The sequence below is a fragment of the Rhea pennata genome, chromosome 4 (genome assembly GCF_028389875.1).
Source record: "Rhea pennata isolate bPtePen1 chromosome 4, bPtePen1.pri, whole genome shotgun sequence".
In the NCBI taxonomy this organism is placed as follows: Eukaryota; Metazoa; Chordata; class Aves; order Rheiformes; family Rheidae; genus Rhea; species Rhea pennata.
The window spans coordinates 206,987-233,067 of record NC_084666.1 but is presented as its reverse complement, the minus strand read 5'-3'; the positions used below and the strand labels follow the sequence as shown (position 1 = coordinate 233,067).

The 26,081-nt window shown below is 63.0% G+C and overlaps 1 protein-coding gene across 1 annotated transcript in view; it reads left to right on the top strand.

Moving 5' to 3' along the window:
* The window catches only part of LOC134139726 (dedicator of cytokinesis protein 2-like), an 82,851-nt gene extending 56,879 nt beyond the window's left edge, over positions 1 to 25,972 (top strand). Inside the window, exons 29-53 of the mRNA XM_062574463.1 lie at positions 13,555 to 13,653; positions 15,046 to 15,140; positions 15,472 to 15,550; positions 15,717 to 15,817; positions 15,995 to 16,053; positions 16,773 to 16,921; positions 17,295 to 17,380; positions 17,865 to 18,021; positions 18,677 to 18,717; positions 18,860 to 18,950; positions 19,049 to 19,168; positions 19,511 to 19,600; positions 19,789 to 19,893; positions 20,999 to 21,140; positions 21,263 to 21,344; positions 21,540 to 21,624; positions 21,967 to 22,053; positions 22,178 to 22,354; positions 22,439 to 22,522; positions 22,601 to 22,738; positions 22,864 to 22,949; positions 23,185 to 23,335; positions 23,546 to 23,657; positions 24,793 to 24,926; positions 25,001 to 25,972. Of these exons, the coding sequence (XP_062430447.1) occupies positions 13,555 to 13,653; positions 15,046 to 15,140; positions 15,472 to 15,550; positions 15,717 to 15,817; positions 15,995 to 16,053; positions 16,773 to 16,921; positions 17,295 to 17,380; positions 17,865 to 18,021; positions 18,677 to 18,717; positions 18,860 to 18,950; positions 19,049 to 19,168; positions 19,511 to 19,600; positions 19,789 to 19,893; positions 20,999 to 21,140; positions 21,263 to 21,344; positions 21,540 to 21,624; positions 21,967 to 22,053; positions 22,178 to 22,354; positions 22,439 to 22,522; positions 22,601 to 22,738; positions 22,864 to 22,949; positions 23,185 to 23,335; positions 23,546 to 23,657; positions 24,793 to 24,926; positions 25,001 to 25,090 (2,640 nt within the window). The 3' untranslated portion in view covers positions 25,091 to 25,972. The remainder of the gene's footprint in view (positions 1 to 13,554; positions 13,654 to 15,045; positions 15,141 to 15,471; positions 15,551 to 15,716; positions 15,818 to 15,994; positions 16,054 to 16,772; positions 16,922 to 17,294; positions 17,381 to 17,864; positions 18,022 to 18,676; positions 18,718 to 18,859; positions 18,951 to 19,048; positions 19,169 to 19,510; positions 19,601 to 19,788; positions 19,894 to 20,998; positions 21,141 to 21,262; positions 21,345 to 21,539; positions 21,625 to 21,966; positions 22,054 to 22,177; positions 22,355 to 22,438; positions 22,523 to 22,600; positions 22,739 to 22,863; positions 22,950 to 23,184; positions 23,336 to 23,545; positions 23,658 to 24,792; positions 24,927 to 25,000) is intronic.
* The last annotated feature ends 109 nt before the right edge of the window (positions 25,973 to 26,081 follow it).

Here is a 26,081-nt window from a genome sequence, read left to right as displayed (position 1 = left end):
GGACAGGGGCTGGATGGGCACAGGACACCTGCAGAGCATGGGGCAGGGCTGGATGGGGCATGGGGAGCTCCTCCATGGGGCTGGGTGGGCACAGGATGCATGCAGAGCATGGGGCAGGGCTGGATGGGGTACAAGGAGCTCTTCTATGGGGTTGGGTGGGCACAGGATGCATGCAGAGCATGGAGCAGGGTTGGAGGGGGCATGGGAAGCTCTTCCATGGGGCTGGGTGGGCATGGGACATCCACTGTACATGGAGTGCCTGCTGTACATGAGGCTGGATGAGATCGTGGTGCACCCGTCATGCATAGGGCATCCGTCATGTATGGGGCAGGGCTGGACTGAGCATAGGGCATCCACTATGTGTGGGGCAGGATTGGAATGAGCAGAGAGCAGCTGTCATTTATAGGGCACCTGCTCATGTGTGGGGCAGGGCTGGGATGGGCTTGACACACTGTTGTGCAGGGGGCACCCGCCGTGTGTGGGGCAGGGCTGGGATGGGCTAAGGGCACTCACCATATGTGGGTCAGGCCTGGGATGGCACAGGGCACTGCAGTGCCTGGGACACTCACCACGCTGGAAGGGGCTCAGGGCACTGTCATGCATGGGGCAGGGCTGCACTGCTCACAGAGCACCCGGCATGTGTGGGGCAGGGCTGGCTGGGCCTGGGGCACCGTAGTGCTGCCTGTGGCATGTGAGGCAGGGCTGGGGTATGCGAGAACAGCTCCATGTGCAGGGGAATGCAACTGTGGTGGCTTGAGGATACTCGGCCCCTTTAGGCAAGTGAGCGCGGTCCCGGGGGAGGACGCAGGGTGCAGCTGGGAGAGTTGAGAGCGGCGGGGCAGCTCTTCCCACGGGCTGGGGGATCTCTGCTCCCGGCAGGCGCCAGAGGAGACAGGCAGGTTGCCGGCAGGTCCCCAGCTCTCACCGCGCCCCTGCTCCACGCCGGCGGCCGAGCAGGCTGCAGGGTCCCCAAGCGGCGGGCCGCCCCGAGCCAGCTCCCGCGGGCTCTCGCGGCGCCCGGAGCCCGGCTGCCTGCTGCAGGACTGCCACTGCCGCCGCCGCCCGCATCGCCGCCCCCCTTCACACGCGGGCTGCTTCTCTCCTGCAGGCGGACGCGCCCCCAGCCCCCAGCCCCGCTGCTCCCGCGGCCGGCCGAGCCCCCGCGGCCGCCCCAGCCCCGGTGCCGCCGGGGGCACCGAGACGCAGCCCGGCCGGAGACGCCCGGTGCCGCCGGGCCGCGTACGCGGAGGAGTCGCGGCGGGGGGGGGGGGGGGGGGGGCGGGGTGTCGGCAGCGGCGGCCGCCCCGGCGGGGAGCGGCGCTGCTTCACTTCGCAGTTCGCTTCGCAGTTCGCGTTTCCGCGGCGCTCGGGGTCTGCAAACAGCCAGCGGTGCCTGCCGCGCGGGCGAGGAGCGAGCGCAGCGCCGCGGGCTCCCCGCCTGCCCCGGCCCCGGCAGCCCTGCGTCCCCGCGGCGCCCGGCGCCCCCCGGCGCGGCCCGGGCCCCCGCGCCGCAGCCGGCTGCCAGCGCCGCGCGGCATCGCCGCCCCCGCCGCCAGGAAGCGGCTGACTCAGCACAGCGGCGCCGGGTTACCGTGCGCTGACACCGAGCGAACTCCCGAGCACGCCGGGTGGCCGGCGCCGCCCCGGCGGGCAGCGGGAGCGAGGCCCGAGCTCCCACCACCTCGCGCCCGGCGGGATGTTGCTCCACGCGCCACCCCGCCAGACACCCAGTCGCGCGGCTGCTTCCTTCTCCGGGCTTGGAGCTCTGCCCAGGCACCGGGAGATGCTTGGGAGGCAGGAGGCAGCGGCGGTGCGGAGAACGAACGGGTACCTCGTTAGTATGGACAGCAACAGGCTGAGCGCAGCGCCGGCTGGGGACGGAGCCAAGCCTCCTCCCGCAGCCCTCCCGCACGTCCCAGAGGAGCAGCCCCGCGTTCCCACCTGCCCCGGAGCAGGCAGCCATGCCGGCACCAGCGTGGGACAGGGCAGAGCCTGGCAGGCTGGGAGTGGGGCCGTGGGAAAGGCCGGCGCCGAAGGGTCCCTGCCACCGCCACGGTGGCTCCATGCAGGAGGACCACCCGTGCCATCAGAGCTCCGCGGGAGCTTCGGCCTTGGCCCCCACCTGCAGCACAGCACAACTCCTGCCCGGGTCTGGTGGGACCAGTGTTGCTGGCTGCGTCCACACCAGCACAGGGGACACATGCAGGGACAGAGAAGGGGACCGGCTGGCACGCGTCCGTGCCGAAACACAGCCTGGGAGTGGCACAGCCTGGACGGTCGCTTCTGGGGGGTAGCCCACGTGCAGCCTTCTCTAGTTAAGGAGGTTTCCTTAACGAGAGCGCTAAGTGGCATAGCTCGGAGGGTTTCGGGGGCCACTGCAGCAGCCGAGCAGGGCAGGGGCGAGGGCTGGCGCAGAGTCACGGCACAGCAGAGATGAGGATGCTTCACCGCTCAAAAGCAGACATGATCCTGCCAGTCAGCAGGGCCTCCGCTGAGGCAGCCTCTGCCTCCCGCACCGTGCACCACTAGAGAGATCAGAGACAACCCACAAGGACAAAGAGAAAGTCTATAAATTATACATGCACCAACTGCATTCGGAGAACAGTTCTGAGGATGTCAAACACCAAAAGTTAGGACCCTCCCACTCATCCTTCTGCATATGCATTACAGCACGGTGAGATTTAGTGCTGTGCTCAGATGCTGCTCCCACCGAATGCCTGCATCCTTCAGTGCTGATAATGAATCCTGCTGTAGGACTCGGGCAGGACTGTATAATTGAGCAGGCTGCTGTGTCTGAGGGACCCCCCTGCGCTGTGGCTGAATCTGAGGGAAACCCAGATCTGCTGATAGATCCGCTGGAACCGCAGCTCCAGAGAGCTTTCGGATACACGGCGAGGGACCCCGGGAAGGAGCTGCACAGAGTCGCAGGCTCCGGCCAGGGCAGGCAGAGCTCAGCCCTACCAGAGCTCCCAGCCACTACCCTCCAGCACAACTACTGAGCAATGACTGTCCAAGGGGACGAGGAGGATTTGGGACAGAGGCGGACAGGGAGGGGATGCGGACGGCTGAAGAAGGATACCTGTCGTAACCTCTCTGTGTTGAAGCTGATGCTTGTCCTTAGGTGCCCTGTGCAGACAATTCCCAGGAGATCCCTGCCAGAGAGCGAGGGCCGAGCACGTGGTCCCTCTCAGGTGCCCACATCCAGGGGATACGGACAAGCCCTGACGGGAGCAGAAGGTGGCAAGCTGAGCCATCCTGGCGTGCCACCCTTGTTCAAGCGCCCCTACTTGGAACTGCCCCTGCAAGAGCAGAGGACTTCGTAGCCTCTCTCTGACTTCACTTTACAGTTCAGATCTAGGCCACAGCGGGGCACGCTGGACTCTGCCAGTCCTGCCTCATCTTTCCAAGGAAACCTTCCAACATGGGCAAATGCAGAAACGCCCAAGCTGCAGTGCGATCTCATGAGGGCGACAGTGCTCCCTGTGGCACGGTGATGTTCCCCTTTGCAGCCATGGTCCTGCAGGCATTGACCACCCTGCTGGAGAAGCCACCTTGGGGATGAAGCCTGGGAAGTTAGGGCTGCCCCAGGCCCTTTTTCCTTGTCCCTGTTCTGGGGCAACTTGATGTGAAAAAGAGCTCCAAAAACCTGGCCTGCTTGTGGGACCTTGTGCCCCCAGAGCCCTTGGCCCCAAGGAGAGAGCCAATGGCCTCCAAAAGGCAAGTGGACTTGCTCAGCAGGGGCACAGCAACCTGCCAGCCTGCGTGGGTCATGGGCGACAACAATGAGATGGACATGGACTTGATTAATATCAGATGAAGGATGGCACCATGCACCAGTCATGCCAGTCAGCAGTGGGCTATAGAAAACATGGTTCATCAAACCCATTTGCTGTCTGTTTTGATGAGATTCCAAGTTTGGTCAATGAAGGTAAAAGCAGTGATGGAATGGACTTAGATTTCTGTAAGGCATTTGACATTTTGACAAGAAAGCAGAATAATACAAAAGCAATGTGGCACACATTAAATGGATTAAAAGCTGGCTAACCAGCATGTCTCAAAACATAATCATCCAGCGATCATCGTCAATTAGCCGTGCTTCTGTTCAGGTCCTGTGGAGGGGCAGTCCAGCCCCGTGCTAGCACTGTCTATCAGTGACCTCAAAGAAAAAGAAAATCAGCACTGATAAAATTTGCAGATGATACAAAGCCTGAGAGAAGAACACAGCATGAAAGAGACAAATGTAAAATCATGCAAGGAAGACGTGGTGCAAGAGGGGTTTCTGTCACAGGAAGCAGTACTGCAGAAATGGCTGGGAGTCCTGGGCAGTCCTCTCCAACACAGCATATAAGGTTCAACAAAACAGTGGCTGGAAACTAGAGGTAGGCACATTCAGAGGAGTGACTTGCTATAAAGTGAGGCTGTATTAGCCATTACAGTAATTTAGAAAGAGCTTACATGGTAGCAGATCCCTTGTCTTGGCAGTTTTTTAAAGGCTGGATGTTCTCCTCCTCTAGTTCATATGGGAGTTACAAGTGCATGAATAAGGTGAGACAGCAGGTCACATCAGATGATTTATAGATAAAACCAGATGACACCAATGTAATGTAATAGATAACAGGAGTACTTCAGCAGTGGGTGTCCTGGTTTAGCAGGATACTCTCTAGCTGGGGGATAGACATGCTCATCAACTGAATGCAACCCAGATGCCAAGGAAGCATCAGGAACCACTTCCCCATCACCCAGTCACTTACATCACTGGACTTCAAGTACCGATTCCCACCTAGACCTAAGGTTTTCTTCACTCCACTCCAAACGCTAGATATCTCTCACAATGACTGGGATTTGTGACCAGTGCTGAGGCTCTAGTTCATGAATCAGCCCTGTTGCCATCCTCAGTGGTGCCTGCATACCAGTCCCATGTCCCTTGGATACATGAACCTGCCCTATTTTGGATGGTGGCTTCCAAAATGTGGCTCTGCAGGACGAGCCTGTGCTTTGCTGGCATGCTGACAGCTCCTACTTGCAGCCTGTAAACGGCTTATGAATCTACTCTTGGAGAGCCAATAGCCCTAAGACTTTGGGTTGCTCTTTTTGGCCTGTACTGATTAATAGGTTGGTGAATCTTGCAAGAGAGAGGCAGTAAATCATCTAGTTTTCTATCTTGAGAGTTCTCTCTCACAGGCTGCAAGGTTGATCTCTGAGGAACAACACCCTGCTTGGCACCTAGCTGTCTGGAAAGCTACCTGCATCCACCAAAGATACCAGAAAGCAGAGAGAAAGCTTCCAGCTTTCCTCTTCCTCTTCTGGGGCAGCAAGGTCACCTCATGCTCTTCCTCCCAGCTCAAAGAATGTCGCTGCCCTCTAGGAAAGACTTGCCCTAGTATTGATGAGCATGAGCAAGCCGTTGAGCAGACTCTCAGCTATGGCCATCAAACATGAGGACTGAATGTATGAATGCAGGATCCCACTTGGCCCCCCCACACCTATGAACCACTCTACCCGTCCCTGTGGCTACCTTGGACACTTTCTTCACCCATCCTCCACCTCATTCTCCTGTAATCTCTGTGAAAGAGGGAAAAACAGAGCAGACACATAAATCTTCTTCTCAAGACATAGGAAGCCAGGAGATTAGATTTATGAGAGAGGAAGTCATATTCTTGTGGAACTGTGCAGAAGAGAATAGTTAATTATCTAGCTCTGCTCACTGGTTCCACAGCTTCTCTTGGGACAAAATCTTTGCTTTTCCTGGTCTCTTAAAGGAAAGAGAGGTGTTACTAATGACTGAGAGGAGAGGCACCAGATGATGAGGCATTTGCTCACAGCTGATGACAGAACATAAGCCAGGTCCACCACACATGGTCAGTAGAAGAACTTAATCCCATTTTGGCTCTGAAAAGACTCAACGTGTTTATAGTTAGAACTGAACCTCTGTGTGAATCAAAGATGCAGGATTGAACAGAATCCCTCAGCCCATCACTCCCACCCTGCTCCTGCAGGCTGGTGGACCCATAATCCAGCTCCTAGCTGAGAAACCTCTACCATAAAGCCAGTTCATGCCTTACCCTTGTGGCTTCTCTTGGAGGCTCTTCCAGAGCCCAACTGTTTTGAGGCTTATAAATCTGATTTCCTGTAGGCACTTAATCATGGACAGTTTATATCCGTTTGTTTTTGTGCCAATATAGTACTTCCACTTGAATAGCTTTTTTTCCCTTCTTAGCATTTAGCCCTTGTACTTTTACAGTGAGCAAACATAACCTTGCTCAGGCTACAATTTGCAGCATTAAGCAAGTCCAGGTCTTCTAGTTTCTTCTGAGGGCAGCTCCTCAATTCTCTGATCATCCTTGCAGCCATTCTCCATGCCTGCACCAAATTCCTCTCTTCTGAGAACACTCAAGGCAAGTACTCAAACACTTCTGTGGCTCTACTGGAAATACCTGTACTGATCCATTTGAGCACAGCACGTGTAATTTCCCCTGCAGTTGGAAGAATGTCCCTAAATGACACGTCCATGACACCATCAAGCACATTCAAGGCAAGCATCAGTTGGGTGCCTTAGAGGGTTTTTACTGATACAAAGGTCTCTTTTCTGTGTCAGCAGGTGCCTTGTGAAAGTGGCAGCTCGTATGAGCCAAGGGATCCACATGCATCTTTATTTAGGTCACTGGCTGAAGAGCTCTGCAGAAAATTAGTCACTCTTCCAGCCACAGAACCTAGAAAAAGGCTTTCCTCACTGGACAGGAACAGGGAACCTTTGCTACTCAGTCAGTCCTGGCCCAAGCTGCCCCGGCAGCTCTGGCATCCCCTGGGCATACCATGGGCCACCTCTCCCAGAGGCAGCCCTTGCCTCATCCACCACCGCTAATGCCCAAACGATGGATCTCGTCAATTAGGGAAGAAGCAATAACATTCTCCCAGCATCCACTGGTTGTCATCTCTTACTATTACATTGCTCCTCTCTTTCAGCTTCACATATGCTAGTAGTGTCAGATGGAGACTTTATGTGGTCAGGAGCCATAGCAAAGCACAAAGCCTTTGAACGAAGCCTTCAGAAGCCTGCAGAAGCCAAATTATTCTGCTGTATCCCATGGATGCTAATACAACTCTCATGACAGTAGTGTTTGTATTCTCACTGTTATTCACACTCTTTCCCACATCTCTTTGCAATGCAAAGGAGCACTAATATCCCCATTTTAAATGAGACATGGAGAGGTAGTGGCCTAGCCAGGGGCATGTGGGCAGACTGTGGCAGACAGCCTGTACCTGGTGGGATGGGGTTAGGAAAAGTTTGTTCCATATCCCAAGGTTGATCTTCACCACCTCGATGGCAGTGCAGGTTAGTGACCCCTGTGCAGTCTGCAGCCACGGCACCACGCAATGCCATTCAGCAGCCTTTATTAGATGCCGCAACAGAGACCAGCTTGGGAAGAACTTTCCTTCCAGACAAAGTGACATGGGCGATGCTGTGCCCTCTGCAGCCTGGCGACACGTCGCACAGGCTGCACTGGTGGAGGGATGCCCATCGTGGAGTCCTGGTCCGGAAAGCACAGAGCTCGCCTGGGTGCCAGCAGCAAGGCACGAGGCATGCCAGCTCTGCTGGTGCTTCCTCTGGCATTCGCAATTCAGGATAATTATGGATCAAAAGAAACAGGGCACAGCCTAGCAACTTCTTCTCACTGGAGGTTCGGCACAGCACAAAACTTCTTGCAGCCCTGTGCTTTCCTGGGGAGGAACACTTCACCCCTTGGAGAAGGGCGCTCAACTCTCCATCTGGAGGCAAAGCGCTCCAGCTAGCAGTCTGTTGGGCTGGGGAACCCTGGCAGACGGGGACTGGATGTGCTCCTTCACATGCCAGAAATTTTATTAGAAAGCCACAAGCTGTCCACAGAGCACAATTCTGGAAAAAGCAAGAAAGGTTTCATCTCCTGGCAGTTCAGACACAGACTATCGCGACACCCAGCCTGTGAACATGCCAGACCACATGTCCCACAGCGCAGATGGAAATCCACCTTGCCCTAAACACAGCCAGCCCAAACACAGCCCCGACAACCCTGAGCCCGTGCGCTCGTCTCCACGCCTCTGGAGCTGCACGTTGCCCATGGAGGTGACCGGCACCTCCCAGCCCAGCTAGCACACAGCCGCCTGCACCTCGGCCGCAACAGCCTCCCCGCGGGCAGCGGCTGCCGCTCTGCAACACGGACATGCAGGACGTCATTCCAGAATACAAATTCCTGCCTTTAAGTGGATTTCCAATGCCATCTAGCAGCCAGCTCCCCTATGTCTTTATGTGCTTTAGTCAACACTCACTACCAGGGGAATTCAGGCATTAGCAGGTGTCTTTCTTTGCCATATAGCTCAGTTTCCCCACCCACGAAACAGCCAGGATGATATGGACCATCCTTGCAAACACTCAAGAGATTCACTGTCCAAAAGTACCAGCTATGGCTGAAGCAGTTTTATTACTACAGATGGGAATAAACCCACTAATTATTTGTGGCCTCTGAATGCTACCATACCATTAAATAATTATAGCAATTGTAATTCATAACGAAGATAACTTCAGTCTAAAGGAGCTTCTGTATTTAAATCCATTCCATTCCTCTGAGTGCACTGGAAGGATTTCAAACACTTCCCACCACATCAGAAAGATGCCACGGAAGGACCTTGGTTACCAGCTCATGGCTGGCTCCTGCCTGGAGTCGCCTCCCAAGTGCCAAGGCGATCCGGGAAGCATATGTGCAGCTCTCTCAGGCTGCAGGAAGCGTGGCTGGGGAGGGAGCGCCGGCCGCATCCCCCAGCACTACCTGCCCGTGCAGCTGCCCAGGAGGGCTTGCTCCAGTGCTCCCTGGAAGGTGCTGAGCACGGGAACTGCTGGAGCCATGAGCGTGAGAGGAAGCACTCAGCCCACGGAGGAGCACGGGAGCATGCAGAAAGCCTGGCAGACAGCTGCTGTCCTGCCGCTGTGCACGCAAGCACCGCTCAGGTCCCAGGTCACTCCGATTACTCATATGTGTCCACCTTATGCTCAGAGCGGAAAAACAGCTCTGTTGAGACACTTCCCCAGACTCCCCCGGGCAGCCCTGCAAGGCAGCCGTGGCTCTAACACTTCTCTGCGCGCGCCTGCAGGGAGGAGAGGGACCGGAGCAGTCCCTGAAAGCTGCGCCTTCACGTTTCACAGGGAGCAGCCCAGGCTGCACCGCTCCGCTCCTGCCCTGCCGGCTGCTAAGCCCCGCGGCAGACACAAAGGCCTCGAGCACCGAGCGCAGCGCCGGGAGCTGCTGGGAGCAACGTGGGCTGAATCCCTTCAGCGTGAGCAGCCGTACCCTCAGCCTGGCGTCAGCATGGCGCACAGTACAGAAAGTGACATTCCTGGGATCGGGGGGGGGGGGGGGTGAGCTGCGAGCACGGCTCCCGCTGATGGACGCATCTCCTAATGGGGGACAGCAGGGAGCCAGCAAGTCGGACCAGGCGACGCAGGCAGCTCCAGGACTGCGACTGCCTCTGCAGACCTCTCACACGCGACCGGGGGTGCCGGGGCCAGGCAGCCAGTGGGGCCGAAGGGCTGCAGCACAGGGCCAGACCCTTGGGGAGCTCCAGCCCCCCCAGCGCAGCAGCTCCCGGCTCAGCATGTTTATTTCCCCAGAGCTGTTTCCTTAGGAGAGAGCGCGTGTCCGTGGCTACAGACTTCATGCCCTGCCTGCCCACTGGGCTGCTCAGCCAAACTGCCACCGGCACGACCACAGCACTGATGGAGCTTCCTGGCAGGGCAGCCAGCACTGCCCTAGCTGCACCCCGAAGGTGCGTTGCACCCCCACAGCTCCCCTAGGCCCGGGGGCTAGAGGGACCCCACCAAGCTGGCCCACCAGCCACCTCGGCACGGTGCTGTGGGCCAGCTTGGCACGGGGTGTTCGGTGCAGGGTCTCACTGGGCACCCTTGGTGCAAGGTGCTAAAGACAGGGTGCCTGATGCGGGGTCCCACCGGGTGCCTCGGTGCGGGGTCCCGCAGGCCCTGTGCCTTCCCCCGCCGCCCGCGCAGCTCCCGCACCCCGGGGCGGTGAAGGAGAGGGGAGCGGCGGGGAGCAGGGCTGCGCCGCACCGGGCACCGCGCAGCTGCCCGGGGAGCAGTGGGCTCGGCCGCCCGGCGGGGCGGCCCCGCACCCCGGCCCCGCACGGGCTGCAGGACCGCGTTTCCGCCCCGGGTCCCCGCACCGCGCCGTCGCCGTCCTCGTCCCGGTCCCGCCCGGCGCCTCTCCCGCGCCGCCCCGGCGCAGCCGGCGGGCGCTGCAGGGCCGCTGCTCGCAGAGCAGGGTAGGGTAGGGTAGGGCAGAGCCGAGCCGAGCCGAGCCGAGCCGAGCCCGCCCCGCCGCCCCGCTCCCCCGGTACCTGGTGCGCCGCCGCGGCGGAGGCGAGTTCGGGAGCTCCGCGGCGCGGGGAGCGGCGCGGCGCGGCGGACGGCGTGCGCGGGGCACGGCCGGGCGGAGCCGCGCTCGCTGCCGGGCCCGGGGGCGGAGCCGGCGGGGGCGGGGCGGGGGGCGGGCCGGGGGGCGGGCCGGTGCCGCCAGGAGCCGCCCGGTGCCGCCGAGCCGCGGGCGGGGCCGGGGCCGGGGCCGGGGCCGCGCCGGGAGCCGCGGGCGCACGGAGCGGGGCCGCGGCGGGGACCCGGGCGGTGCCACCGGGCCGCTCTGGGCGCCCGCGGGCAGCGCCGGGGCACAGCTCCGCTGCCCATCCCCGTGCCCGCAGGCCGCCCGGGCCGCCCCGCTGGTGCCGGCCGGGCGCTGCCCTGCGGCTCTCGCTCCGCTCTGCCGCGCCGCGGCGGGGCCCGCGCCCCTCCGGCCCCCCAGCCGCGCCCCGCGGCTCCCTCCCGCCCTCCCCGCGCCCCGCTGGCCGGGAGTCCGCTCGGCTTTCCCGTCCTCCTCCGCCCCAGCCCCTTCCCCCTCTGGCACCGTCTTCCCGCGGGTGTCACGAGCCCCCGGCGCTGCTGCGCCAGGCGTCCGATGAGGCCGCAACAGACGCGGGGCCGGAGCGTGGGAAGGCGACTGCCGAGGCTCTCCCAGTCGCCAGCCCCGGGAGGCATTTGCAGGCACGGCGGCTCGGTCTGGAGGGGACGGCCGGGCACGGCGCCTGGGGCCAGGCTGGGGCGCAGGACAGCCCCGGGCACGCGGGGGGAACCGGCCCATCCCCGTGCGGTGTAGGAGCCCCGGGAGCGGGAGCTGTGGGGCCGGGAACGGCTCTGCCTGCACGGGGCCAGGGAGGCAGCAGGGCGCGGAGGCTGGTCGCTCGTGTCCACAGCCTCCGGGCTGGTTTCTGTGCGCCGTGCTGCCCATCTGGATCCGTTCGCACGTACACACCACCCGCCAAACCACATACGTATGTGCAGCAGTGCCTGGCTCCATGGCTCCTCTGTAATGTAATTTAAATGTAAATACATTTTCCCTTGAACAAGGTGTAACAGGCAGTGCAGGGAGTTCACCTGAATCTAATTCAACCAGCCACCAGACAACTGCACAAATCTCATCAGATCCCCAGAGCAGGTGGGCTCGCAGGGGACACGTCCTCCCGGCGCCGTTCTGCCCTGCTTCCCACAGCCTCCCCACGGTGCTGGGTGCGGTGCAGGAGGTGGGTGACCCCCACCTGGGCCAGTGCGAGAGAAACGGCCCCCAGACCGCTGGCGAAGGCACGAGGCATGGCAGGCGAGCCGCGGAGCAGCACAGCCCGGCCGCCGCACGTGGCCCCTCACGCCGGCGAAAGGAGCCCCAAGGAAGCTGGGTGCTCCCCAGCAGCACCAGCCCTTTTGCGCGTGTGGTGCTGCGGAGCATGAGAGCCGGCCGGGAGGGTGGCAGGGCTGCGGCTCCCAGTTTGCCCATGCACCCCGCTCTCGCGCCGCACAGTGAGGGCTGCTCTTGCACCTCTGGGGGCACAGGGCAAGTGGGGCACCCGGGAGCGCACCTGCAGTGTGGCTGGAGCTGTGAGGAAAACACACAGGACGGCTCCGTGCAGCACCAGCGTGTCCTCGAGCGGACACCCGGCAGCAGGGCTTTCGGGCTGAGCTGTCAAACGCGGGCTGCATCCGGCTCTGCTAACAGGAGGTGTCGGGCACTCTCACGTCCCGGCACCATGGGGCTTTTCTGAGGTGCTGGACTCTCTCCTGTCTCCCTGCGTGGTTCACATGGTGGCAGCAGCAAGGTGCTTTGGGTCTGTTTGCATTCCCCCCCCCCCCCCATGCATGTGGCTCCGCTGGCGACCTGCGGGGTGACAGCACATTTGCGGCTGTGGCTGCTGCTGGGAGCCGCCAGCTTTTGCACGCAGGGCCAGTGCATGTGGCCACGCTCAGGGGCTGGGCCAAGCTGGCACGTTGTGGGGGTGCTCCAGAGATGTGTGTGGGGGGGAGGGCTCCGGACTTTTTGCGCACCCCCAGAGCATGCTGCTCCAGCTGGGGCATCACTCCTTCCGGGCGGCGCCAGCCATCCTTTTCGGATGTCATGGTGTGAAGCATCTCTCTGGGCTTGGTGTTGCAGCTGGAGAACAGCTGAAACCACCTGAGCTCACGAGGACCTGAAAACCGAGCAGCATCCCCAGTCCGCGACAGGGAGCTCAGAGCCTGTTAGCTCTCGGGCACAGTCACTGGCCGCAGCTCCTCAGGGGGGTTTCCCAGAGTTTTGTCCCAAAGCTTTGACCAAAGCTTAAGAGTGAATTTTCAAAGTGCTTTAAAGGCTACTGTAGACTCAGGTTTTATGTTAGAAGTATCGTCAAGAAAAGGTGGCAATAATTAACTAAAGGGAAGATGAAAGACTTTGGTGAGCAGCAGGCAGGGTATTGCGCTCCATCCTTTCATGAGCAACGGGCTGAGTGCAGTTCAGGGATCAGGCAGCAGCATTTCCTGCTCCGCAAAGCGGGAGCCTGGTCAGCTGGCACTGCTGTTGCACTGCTCTTCTGACAGCAAAGCTGCACTGCTCCCAGAAGGGGGACGGTGTTAATGGGCTCGGCGCAGCACCTTCTGCTAAAGGCAAGCTAGACACACTGGCTCTCAGAAGGAAGCTGTGCTTAAATCCACATATTACCTAAAATTACCTGAAAAACCCCCACAGACATATGCTACAGCACATATGAGGCCCTTGGCCCCTTAACGTGGCCTACGCATGGCTGGTAGTGCTGTCCCCCCTGACTGGGCCAATTTGCTCGTCACCAAGCAGTGCAACATGATGCTGCATCCAAAATTCACTCCCAAACGCGGCCGTGGCCGCCGTGGTCCTGGCCGTGCCTGCTGCCATGCAGGGCACTGGGGCTGCGCACCCCTATCCTGGGGGCACCGGAGCAGCTCGGCGTGAGTCTCCCTATGGCTGGGATGAGCAGCCCATCGCTGCACATGGGAATCGCTGCAGCGAACTCTGCCAGCACGGTCCAGGTGCTCGTGCCACTCCTGCCTTTTCTCAGTCTTTTTTTCCAGTAGAAACCGGGACCCCGATCTGCCAGGGGAGGTGGCGGGGAGCAGGGTCCAGCGCGTCCGTGTGCCTCGGCGCCCGCACGGCCCCAGCGCTGCCCTCAGCCCTCTCTCCCCAGAGTCACTACGTGGCCTGCATGACGGCCATCCTCAGCCAGATGGACGCCGACCACTACCGGTCCTACATCGGGGCCTTCCCCTCCCGGCCTGACCTCATGGTGAGTGCCAGTGGCGCAGGGGCTCAGCACCGTGCACCCCAGCAGGATGCGTGCTGCTCCCGGCTCCGACCCCATCCAACTCAGCGGAGACAAGGCTTTTGCTGCAGGTGGCCAGAGCTGCTCCCAGCCCTGGTGAGCAGCCTGGCATTGCCTCGATGTACAGCCTGGCGTCACTCTAGTGTGCAGCCTGGCACCACCCTGGTGCATAGCCCAGCACTGCTCCAGCATGCAGCTCAGCACTGATATCGCTCAGTTGATTAGAGCGTAGTGCTGTTAATGCCAAGGCGCGGGTTCAATCCCCGTATAGGCTACACTGATGGTTGGACTAGATGATCTCCAGAGGTCCCTTCCAACCTTACCATTCTATGATTCTATGATTGCTCTGGCACACTGCCTGGCATCACCCTGGTGCACAGCCTGGCATCACTTCGGTGTGCAGCCTGGCATTGCTCTGGCATGCAGCCTGGCATCACTCTGGTGCATAGCCCAGCACCACTCCAGCATGCAGCCTGGCATTGCTCCAGCACACAGCCTGTCATCGCCCTGGTGTACAGCCCGGCATCACTCTGGTGTGCAGCCTGGCATCATCGTGCTGTGCAGCCTGGCATTGCTCCAGCACACAGCCTGGCGTCACCCTGGTGCACAGCCTGGCATCATCATGCTGTGCAGCCTGGCATTGCTCCAGCACACAGCCTGTCATCACCCTGGTGTGCAGCCTGGCATCATCATGCTGTGCAGCCTGGCATTGCTCCAGCACACAGCCTGTCATCGCCCTGGTGTACAGCCCGGCATCACTCTGGTGTGCAGCCTGGCATCATCATGCTGTGCAGCCTGGCATTGCTCTGGCATGCAGCCTGGCATCACTCTGGTGCATAGCCCAGCACCACTCCAGCATGCAGCCTGGCATTGCTCCAGCACACAGCCTGTCATCGCCCTGGTGTACAGCCCGGCATCACTCTGGTGTGCAGCCTGGCATCATCGTGCTGTGCAGCCTGGCATTGCTCCAGCACACAGCCTGGCGTCACCCTGGTGCACAGCCTGGCATCATCATGCTGTGCAGCCTGGCATTGCTCCAGCACACAGCCTGGCGTCACCCTGGTGCACAGCCTGGCATCATCATGCTGTGCAGCCTGGCATTGCTCCAGCACACAGCCTGGCGTTGCCCTGGTGTGCAGCCTGGCATCATCATGCTGTGCAGCCTGGCATTGCTCCAGCACACAGCCTGGCGTCGCCCTGGTGCACAGCCCGGCTTCACTCTGGTGTGCAGCCTGGCATTGCTCCAGCACACAGCCTGGCGTCACCCTGGTGCACAGCCTGGCATCATCATGGTGCACAGCCTGGCATTGCTCCCACCGGCTGAGCCCAGTCCTGACACTGTCTCCCTCCTGGCAGGACTTCCTCATGGAAACCTTCATCCTCTTCAAGGACCTGATAGGCAAGACGGTGTATCCCTCGGACTGGATGGTGATGAACATGGTGCAGAACCGGTGAGAAGTGCGGGGCTGAGAGCAGCGGTGGCTGCCGGAGAGGGTGGGAGGATTGGGACCACTGGCCCCCACGCTGGGCTGCATGCCAGGCAGGGGCTCCTAGCACTGTGAAAACTGCAGGCAGCAACAAGGCTGCTCTGGGGCTCGCCCCTGCTCCCAGGGCTCCTGCTCTCCGGCCTCCTGTGGCCCCCGCTCCCCACACCGCTCCTAACCACCCTGTTGCCTGCGGAGCAGCCGGCCTGCAGCTCCCGGTGCTTTGGCCCTGCCCGGGCTACGGGGCAGCCGTGCCGCCCCCCCAGCTGCTGCCCCACAGCGCCTGTTGCTCTCCCAGGGAGTTCCTGCGTGCCATCAACCACTTCGCAGCCACCCTGACGGAGATGTTCCTGTATCACAGCAGCTTCGAGCTGCAGGTGAGCTGAGTGCCCACCTGCACCCCACAGTGAGCAGCACCCCACACAGCCCACACCCCACAGCGCGCAGTTGAAGGCTGTCTGTGCCCCACGGCGAGAAGGGCTGGGGCTGCCCACTCCTCGTGTCACCCGGCTCTCATGCTCCCATCCCCTGCTTCTGTTGCAGCTTTGGAACAACTATTTCCACCTGGCTGTGGCTTTCCTCACCCAGGACTCCCTGCAGCTGGAGAACTTCTCCCAGGCCAAGCGCACCAGCATCCTGGCCAAGTGAGGCACCGCATCTCCCCCCCAGCTGTGAGCCTCGAGCTGCCTTGCAGCCAGGCTCCGCAGTGTGTCTCAGGGCTCCTGCCCTGGTGCCATTGTCCCATGGGGCTGGGGGTCCTGGGACATGTCCGGCTGTGCCCAGGGCAGGAGGAGCAATGCTAACCAACACCATCCTGGCAGGTACGGGGACATGCGAGCCACGATCGGAGCTGCCATCCGGGACATGTGGTACAACCTTGGTGAGCCGGAGCACAGCCAGCAGCAAATTATGCTGAGTATTTGCAGGGCCAGCATGCCTGCTGTGTCCTTGGCACCGTCCCTGCAGAGACAGGCACTGCCGAGCAGGATGGCACCAAGCTGAGCTGTGCAGGTGGCCATGCAAGCCTGGTGGTGTGCAAGTGTGCAGGCCTGCGAGACTGTGGGACATACGAGTCTGAGCAATGTGTGAGACTGCAGGTGTGAAAGTCTGCAGACACGCAGGCTGTTGAGCATGCAAGCCTGCAGGGCACACGTGTCTGCAGGATGTGCAGGTCTGCAGACGTGTGAGCCTGGGGGCATGCAAGCCTGCGGGGAGTGCGAGCGTGTGAGCTTTCCAATAGGTCCTGTGAGCTCTCGCTCCCTGCCACCACCTCCTTTCTCCAGGGGCTGCACGTACCTGCAGCCCTTCATTTCCAATTCTCTGGTCCTACCTTGCTCACTTTCCCTGCTTGGAAAGTGCGGGGTGCATTGCTGGCACCTCCCTGGGCCAGGCAGGCAGGGAGGGAGCAGGGGGCAGCAGCTCAAGTCACTGCTCCGCTTCCCAGCAGAGGTCGGGGAGCTGCAGGGAGCAAGTGCTCCCAGCTCTGGTGTGCGGTGCTGGCCTGCCAGGAGGCTGGAGGTGCCCGGCACACCCCAGCCTTGCCGGCCTGCGCTTGCCCTGGGGTGCGTGTGCTCAGCCAAACCCCGCTGCCCTTCCCAGGCCACCGCAAGATTGAGTTCATCCCGGCCATGGTGGGCCCCATACTGGAGATGACGCTTGTGCCGGAGCTGGAGCTGCGGAAGTCCACCATCCCCATCTTCTTCGACATGATGCTCTGCGAGTACCAGCTGACAGAGGGCTTCAGCCGGGTGAGTGCCCCATGGCCAGGCCAGGGATCTTGCTGGATCCTGCTTCTCACAGGGCTGGACCGTCCCTTTCAGTGGGGATGGAGGTGTCACTCAGCCTCGTCTCTCTCCCAGGGTCCTGGGATGTGGGGCTGCAGCAGGGAGGGACGAGGGACAGGAGATGAGGCCACCCACCAGGGGTGGAGGATGGGGATGAGGCCTCTGGCTGGGAACCAGCAGACATGAGGCCTTGGGGCAATGCAGAGGACTTCCCAGGGACTGGAGGGGACGGGAGGTTTGGCTCCACTCAGCTGGTTCCTGTGGTGTGCAGAAACCAGGACACAGTGGAGGGGAGAGGTCTGCATGAACCTTCCTTATTTGTGCTCCCTCTTTGCAGTTTGAGGATGAGATCCTGCACAAGCTGGACAGCGAGGTGGAGGGTGGTCGGGGAGATGAACAGTACAAGCAGCTTTTCGAAAGCATGTGAGCACGCGGTGCCAGCCCCGCTCCCTCCTCCCCAGGGCACAACCCTGTCCTGCCTCTGCCAGGTCTGGGCGTCCTGCTCCTCCTGGCACCGCGCTGACCCAGAGCACCCCACACCCCGGGGAGAGGGACCTGAGAGGGGGGCGGCTGCTACCCAAAGCGTCGTGTGCCCTGGGCACTCTTGCTGCTGCTCTGCCATGCCCCAGGCGATGCCCTGCCCCCTGCTTTGCCCCTGCCCCATCGTGCCCACCGCAGCTCCGTGTGCTGGGTGGCTGGAGCAGGGAGGTCTCTCTTCTGTCCCCAGTGTGCCTGGCAGAGAGCAGAGCTGGGTTTGCCCCATACCACTGCAGACCAGGCGTTGCCGTTTCTCCTCACTGGCCCCCCAGCAACTCCAGGAAGCTTAGTGGGAGGCTGAGCTGGGGCAGGGGTGGGAGTGGAGCAGAGCTTAGCATGCCACGAGACCCACCATCTCTCTCCTCCCCAGCCTGCTCAACTGCTGCCGGGGGCACCCCGAGCTGGCCAGGCCTGGGGAGAACTTTGTTGCTTTGGTGACGGGGCTCTTGGAGCGGCTCCTCGACTACCGGGCCGTTATGAATGACGAGAACAAAACCTACAGCATGAGCTGCACCGTCAACCTCCTGGTGGGTCCCTCCTCCTGCCCCAGCCCCCGTGGTCCCCCTGGGGCCTGCTCAGGCCCGTGTCCTTTCAGATGTCCCCAAGGCCTGCAGCAGAGACAAGCTGGCATAATGTGCACATGGGGTGCCAAAACTGGTGTCACCCAGGTGCAACCAGTGGTTGCTTGGCCCAGTGGCCTCTAGGGCTAGCAGGGATCATTTACAGCATAGATTTGATCATGAAGTGGTGCCTTCTGCTCCTTGTGCTGCTGGTCCCCTTGGTGCTGGCCTGAGCATCACCCTCTGCCATGGTGTCCCCTCTCCCAGGGCGTCCCTGGCCTCCATGGTGTCCTGTCTTGCTGGGTGTCTGCAGTGCCCACAATGTCCCATGTCCCAGGACATCCCTGGTGCCCACAGTGTCCTGTGGTGCAGGGCATCCCAAGTGCTCATGGTGTCCTGAGTCCCAGGGCATCCCTAGGGCTCTGTGCCAAAGGGACCAGCCCACCCTGTCTCGATGGGAGGCATCGTGCTGCTCCTGCTCTGCAGTGGCACCTGCAGGACCTGCTGCCGAGGGTGATCCAGTCCCCACATGGGGATGGGTCCTGGCAGCACTGTGGGCCCAAGAGCGGGGGCCACAGTATGCACCCCCTGGGGCCCCTCCAATGCCCCTCTGCTCCCTCAGAACTTCTACAAGGAGATCGACCGCCAGGCCATGTACATCAGGTGAGCACAGCCCAGGGAGCACGGTGCCGCGCGGGGCTGCCTGCCCCTGCACAACCCCCGTGCAGCCCTGCTGCCCATGCAGTGCCGGTGGCTCTGGGGCTCCCAGCCTGCCGCCGCTGCACACGTGGTACCTCACCGCCAGGTACCTCTACAAGCTCAAGGACCTGCACATCAGCTACGAGAACTACACGGAGGGAGCCTACACACTGCTGCTGCACGCGCGGCTCCTCAAGGTACGCGGGCCGTGCGGGGGCTGCGGGGCTGCGTGCCGGCTGCGCGCACCACGTCCCCGTCACCTCAGTGTAACGGGGATCCCTCCGCCTCTGTGCAGTGGTCGGATGAGCCAAACACGGCCCCCATGCAGGGCTCACACAGCCCCAACTTGCACACCCAGCGCCAGCTGAAGGAGGCTCTCTACAACCAGATCATCAACTACTTTGACCAGGGCAAGGTGAGCTGAGCACGTGGAGGAGGGCACATGGAGAAGGGCGCATGTGCAGCAGGGTGAGCATGGCTTGTGGGGCAGGGGGCACACGGAGCAGGTGAGCATGGCCTACGGGGCAGGGTGCACACGGTGCAGGTGAGCATGGCCCATGGAGCAGGGGGCACACGGAGCACGGGGCACACGGGGCAGGGTGTACACGGAGCAGGCGAGCATGGCGCAGGGTGCACATGGGGCCCCCCCACGGAAGGAGCTGGTTTCACTCAGAAGCACCATGTGCCTCCTCCATGCCCCAGCTCATGCAGCAGCCAGCAGTGGGTGCCAGGCCCTCAACCTGCCCTATGTTTGCAGATGTGGGAGGAGGCCATACACATCTGCAAGGAGCTGGCAGAGCAGTATGAGAGCGAAATCTTCGACTATGAAATGCTGAGCGGCATCCTGGTGAGCCCCTGGGCTGGGGCGGGAGTGGGGAGCCGAGCAGGGTCGGTGCTGGGCTGGGGGCACAGCGCTGGTGGAGCGGGAGCAGCGGGGCTGGGCAGGGGCTTGCAGGGCTCCCGTCCCAAGACCCCGTGGGGTGACGGTGACAGTCCCGTCCTGCCCCTGTGCCAGCGTTTGCATCTCCCCGGCAGCAGCGGGAAGCCAAGTTCTATGAGAAGATCCTCAAGGTGCTACGGCCCAGCCCGGACTACTTCGCCGTGGGCTACTACGGGCAAGGCTTCCCCACCTTCCTCCGGGTAAGCGGCTCCCGGCAGTGCAGGGCGCCGAGGCGCAGTGGTTCCTTGCTCCTGGGGACGGGAACCACCCTCGCTGGGATGCCCTGGGAGCTCCGGCTGTGAGGGACGGGGCAGCGGGGCAGCAGGCAGGAGCTGCTCCTGTCGCAGGAACGGCCCCGTGTGCAGAGAGCTGCTCTGCGAGCCCACGCTGCTCAGGGGCGCCGCCCTGCAGACAGCGTTTCCCGAGGCTCAGAACAGGGCATCGGTCACAAGCAAAAAGCATAAAATAAGAAAATACCGCCTTAGCAGCAGGCCTGGCATTAACCTTTCCTCCAAGCTCTCAGTTCTCCCCATCAGGTCTGGGAGCGGGGTGGAGCGTCGGCTCCAGCACGGCCGCCTGCGCCGGGGCTGCGCCCAGGGTCCTGTGTGCGACAAATCCCCAGGTCTGCTCCCCCCTTATTAATATTAATGGCTTAGGGAAACCCGTCGCATTAGCAGCTCTGGGCAGTTCCAAGAATGCAAATGCCTCTTGCCCGAGGCTGCCTGCAGCCAGGACTCGCAAGGGCCGTGGCGCGGCAGCCGCTTTGCTGCCAAGTGCGTCCGCACCGCCGCGTCCCGTCCGCTGCCCCTGCCCGCAGCACAGGGCGCGCTGGGCTCGGGCAGCTGGTGGCAGCGCCGCTCCCGCGCGCCGGCGTCCTGCAGCTTCAGACGCGTCGCCCAGCACCTGGGCCCGATGGCGAGCGGCACCGGCGGCTGCGGCGCTGGGAGCCACCCTCGCCCTGCCCAGCAGCATGCCAGTGCACTGCCCCAGCGAGCCCCGGCTCTATTTGTGCACGCATTCGTGCACTGCGCAGGGCTCTCGCAGGAGGCCTGTGCCTCATCCACGGCCCTGCAGGCACGGGCAGAGAGGGGCATCCCTGGCCCAGCAGCTTTTGCTTTTCCCATGCCAGTGAACAGGCCCAGTAATTTCCTTTGGACGTGGTCTCCCACGGCAGCAGAGGCTCGGCCTCGGCAGCATGTGCACCCCTGAGCTGTCAGAGCCCACGTGCAGCCGGCGCGGGGCCAAGGGCACCTCCAGCCCTGCCCACCATGCGGTGGGACCAGCCACGACCTTCTTCCCCTGCAGAACAAGGTCTTCATCTACCGGGGCAAGGAGTACGAGCGCCGGGAGGACTTTGAGATGCGGCTGCTGAGCCCCTTCCCCAACGCGGAGAAGCTGAAGAGCACGTCGCCCCCCGGGCCGGACATCACCGCCTCCCCAGGGCAGTGTATCCTCCACATGGCCGGGCTTGCCCTCCGCCCCCTCCGCCCCCATCCCCACGCGGTCGTGGTCCCCATCCCTGTCCCCATCCAGCCCCTGTGCGTGCCGGCAGCCCCTTCACTCCCGCAGACATCCAGTGCTTCACCGTGCAGCCGGTGGAGGAAGCCAAGGTCCAGTTCAAGGACAGGATCATCCCAGAGCAGATCATCAAGTGAGTGTTCGTGCAGGCACCGCACGCAGGGCGGGTGGCAGTCGCATCCTGCTGGGACGGGCGCAGCCCCGGGGCGGGCGCAGCCCCTGGGACGGGCGCAGCCGCGGGACGGGCGCAGCCCCCGGGACGGGCGCAGCCGCCGGACGCCCCCCGCTGCGGGACACCCCGGTGCGCTCAGCGCTCCCCTCCCGGCAGCTTCTACAAAGCCAACCACATCCAGAGCTTCAGCTACTCGCGGCCCTTCAAGAAAGGCCCCAAGGATCCCGACAACGAGTTCGCAGTGAGCGTCGCTGGCTGGGAGCCCCGGTCGGGGGTCGGGGGCAGCTGCACGAGCCTGAAGGGAGCGGGAGGGATGGGGGGACCCAGCCCTGCACCGTGGCGTGGGGGTGGCAGGAGCCCTGCACCATGGGGCAGCTGGTGGGGGCCGGGGCAGCAGGAGCCCTGTGCTGTGGGGCAGCTGGGGGGGCCGCAAGAGCCCTGCAGTGGGGGGCAGCTGGGGGGCAGCAGGAGCCCTGCACCGGGGGGCAGCCGGGGGGGGGGGGGGAAATGCTGTGTCCTGGACGAGGGGCGCAGGGGGGAGGCACAGCCGGACGCGGCGCGGGTGACTGCCACCCCCCTGCAGACCATGTGGGTCGAGCGGACGACGTTCACCACGGCTTACCCGCTGCCTGGCATCCTGCGCTGGTTCGCGGTCACCTCCACGGCCACGGTGAGCGGGGGGCCCCGGCGGGAGCCGCCGTCCTGCCCCGAGCGCCCGGGGCGCAAGCGGGTCCCTCCTGCAGGACCGCCGCCGGGCCCCCACAGCTGCTGACCCTCCCTCCGCCCGGGCACAGGCCATCATCAGCCCCCTGGAAAACGCCATCGAGACCATGATGAAGACGAACGAGAAAATCCTGAGCGAGATCAACCGGCACCAGAACGACGCCAGCCTGCCCGTCAACCCGCTCTCCATGCTGCTCAACGGCATCGTGGACCCTGCCGTCATGGGCGGCTTCGCCAAGTACGAGACGGTGAGGATGGGTGGGCCGGGCCGGGCACGCCGGGGGCCTCGGGCTGGGCCACCCCATGCTGGGCTGAGCCACCTCTCGGCACAGGCCTTTTTCCAGGAGTCCTACCTGCAGGAGCATCCCGAGGACCAGGGGAACATCGAGAAGCTGAAGGACCTGATTGCCTGGCAGGTGGGGCTCCAGCCGCGTCCTCCCCGGGATGCGGGCGCCCCACCAGCCCCAGTGCGACGGGGCCCTGTTTCCCCACAGATCCCGCTGCTGGCAGAAGGCATCCGGATCCACAGGCGGAAGGTGACGGAGGACCTGCGGCCCTTCCACGACCGCATGGAGCAGTGCTTCCTGCAGCTGCGCGCCAAGGTGGAGAGCCAGTACGGAGCGCGGGAGATGGTGAGTGCCGGGGCCGCGTGGGCGTCACCATGGAGCGGCACGGGCGGGCCGGTGGGGGTCCTGCGGCTGCTGCAGGGCAGCGCGCGGCTGCTCCTGGCCCCCTCTCAGGCTCCCCCTGCTCTCAGGTCTCCCTCGAGGACCGGCGAGGCGGACGACCCCGGTCCGTGGCCTGGGGACCAGACTGGGACCAGCCGAGCCACGGTGGAGACAGGCGAGTGCTGCAGTGGGGAGCAGCCCCGGGCCACCGCATCTCGCTCTTGGCGGGCCCCTCGGTGCACCTGGCCCACGGCCCTCGTGGCCCCTTTGCCCCACGCCTCCCGCCGCTCCACAGCTGGGCTCTGCTGGAGCGGAGCCCTCGGGACCTGGCAGGGGCAGCCGTTCCCGGCTCCTGCCCTGCTCCCCTGGCCCGCCCCACGCCTGGCTCACACCCCACGGTTGCCCCACAGCACAGAGGCAGCCCCGACCCCCCGGCCCGTCCCACGCGTCCCTGAGGGTGAGGAGCGCCGGAGCGAGCGCAGGGAGAACCGCTCCAGCACCTTCTTTGGGCACCGGCGGCAGGATCAGCGCCAGTCTGTCTCGGAGCCTCCAGAGCCCAAGGTGATGCCTCGGCCCAGCCCCAGCTCGGGCTGCCCCCCTGCATCCTGCTCCTCCCACTGGCTGCTTGCAGGGCCGCAGGCCAGGCTGGGGGGCACCCTGCACCCCCAGAGGCTCTGCACTCCCGGGCAGCAGGCACTGCCCATCCAGAGCCCCGCAGTGTGGAGCCCCAGCCCCGTGCCGCGGGGCGCTGAGCCTCCCTCTGCGCCCCAGGACGAGAAGCGGAGACTCTCCCGCAACACAAGCGAGAGCAACCTGAGCGGCTTCGACGGGAAGCAGTCCGCAGCGAGCAGGGAGGCCGCCGGCCTGCAGCCCAGTGCCTCAGGTAAGACCACGCCGCCCTCCCGGCACGGCCGCGGGCACCTGCCCCAGCCCCGCAGTGGCACGCACGCCACGGGGCCGTGCCCCCCTGCCAGCACCAGCCCCCGCAGCGCTCCCACTCCCACCTCGTCTGGAGCATCCTGCCCCAGTGCTGCGCGGCCTGAGCCCCGAGCTGGGTCTGGGGCGCAGCGGGCCGCGCTGCAGCGCGGACCCCGTTGCAGGGTGCTCCAGGGAGCTGCTGGCCCAGGAGCTCTCCCAGGCGCGGTGCCCGCAGGCAGCGGCACAGCGGGAAGCACAGGCCGCCTGCGAGGGAGCAGCATTCACCCGCTCCAGCTGCGGCACGCCGCCTGTGCTGCCTGCGGCTGCTCTGCGTGGTCAGAGCGACCCTGCAGCCCACCCCGCACCCCTGGCCAGAGCCACCTTCTCGTCCTCGGAGCACTGCTGCCCTCTCCCTGCCGGCCCAAGCCCTTCCTCGCCACCTCCTCGGCAGCTGCAGGGAAAGGGGTCCCCCTTGTGCCATCCCAGCACGCTTCTCCCAGCCTCCCGCGGCAGCGTAGGTGTTTGCAGTCTCCCACTCACTGTCATCACCATTTCAAACTTTTGAGGCAGGCTCTACTCCCGGAGCCGGTACTTGGGGCAGCCACAGGGCAGCAGGACTCAAGCCAACACAGCAGTCAACTTTAAATGCAAATAGCATCCTCCCGGGGCCTGCACCACCAGCAGGATTTCTGGTGCTCTGAGCCCATTGCAACCTTCTGGCTGCTCCGTGAGCCCTAACGCTGCAGTCCCACCTCCCCAGGCTCTGCTTCGTGGCCTCACCAAGTCTCCCCAAGTCTTCTGTCCTGCTTGAATGTGCCGCCTGGTCCCCGTGCTGAGATCGGCTCCTGGAGAGGAGTCGGCTAGCTCTGCTTCCCAGTTACTTCTGCCTGTACGCCCAGCCCCAGCGCAGAGCCTTGAGCTCCCGCAGGCTGGCACGTTTGGGATAGGAGACAGCGGGTGCAAGTGGCCCCAGTGCGCCCGGAGGAGCTCCAGGCAGCTGGCTGCCATAGCGGGGTACACAGCGCTCCTCTTGCTGCCCTGCTCACACTGTGGGGCACCAGGCTGGGTGCTCTGCCTACCCCCTGTCCCCCTCCGCACAGGGCTGTCCCTGTCTCCCACCGGTTTCGGTGGCCGCATGAAGAGTGCCAGTAAGGCCCCGCCGCTGCCACGGAAGATCAGCCCCATGGTGTACGAGACGTTTCTGGAGCAGAGTGACATGGCAAGTGGAGGGAAGGTACACCTAGCCCCGACCCCAGACTCTGCACTCTGCCACCACCTGTTCACGGTAACCACCCTTTCCGCTTGCAGGCACCAGCAACGCCAACGCTGGATGGAAACAAGGGGCTGAAGTCACCCCCTCCTCCACCACCGAAGTCCAAACGAGTGTCACAGCTCTGACACGGTGCCCACCCTCAGCTGCACCATCTGCTCAGCACCAGCCTCGCCCATGAGGATGGGAAAGCCTATGGCCCCCCTGCTCCCAGCTGCCCCCTAGATGGGCTCCCTACTCTCATCCTTTCTCGCTGGATAATCCCTCCACTATCATCCGTATCAGGAACGTCCCTTGTGGCTGAGGCCACCAGACTCCCTGTGCACTCAGGGCTGCCAGGCAGATGCAGGGCACCACTAGCTCATGTCCAGCCAAATCTGGCAACTGCCACCCTCCAGGGACGCGACAGCCCTGCAGCTGGCAGTACGGGGACCCATCTGCCCAGGGACACCTCGTCTGCCCACGCGCTCTGCATCAGCCCCCTGCCAGGCTTCCCTTCCCACTAACCTGAGCCAGCTACACCCCACCCGTGCCAGTGCCCCTTTCCCACAAACTGCACCAAGTTCTCAGCACCTCTGGTGGTGCAACTCCACCACAGCGAAGAGGAGTTCTTTCCTGCTGCCTGCAGACCATCCCAGAAGCAGGATGATGAGAAACAGGAGCTCCCTGCCACAACGTGCTGGACTCTCCCACCCCTCCTGCTGCTCTGCACCCCAAGGGAGCCTCCCTTCCCTTGGACACCCACCCCATCCTGCAGCAAGAGCAAACATGCTGGCCAGGACACCAGGCTGCACAGGAGCCAAGCAGGTTGGCGAGCGTGGCCAGGCAGCACTGAATTTTGCATGGCGCCATTCTCTTGCCGATACTTGCCTCTGCAGCCCCACCTCCGCCAGGCCGACACCGCTGCTCCGCCAGCCATACCAGCTCCAGTGACGCTGCTGTGAAGCACCGTGCCCCAGTCTCCCTGCCGCAGCAGGCTGCAGCCATGTGCCTACCAATAAAGGACTAACTCAGCTAGTACCCTGCAGTGGGCTGATATCCCTGTATGGCCCCAGTGCTCACCCACGCACGCGCACAGCCCACCAGGGGCCTTTCCAAAGCCAGCCACCGAGCAGCATT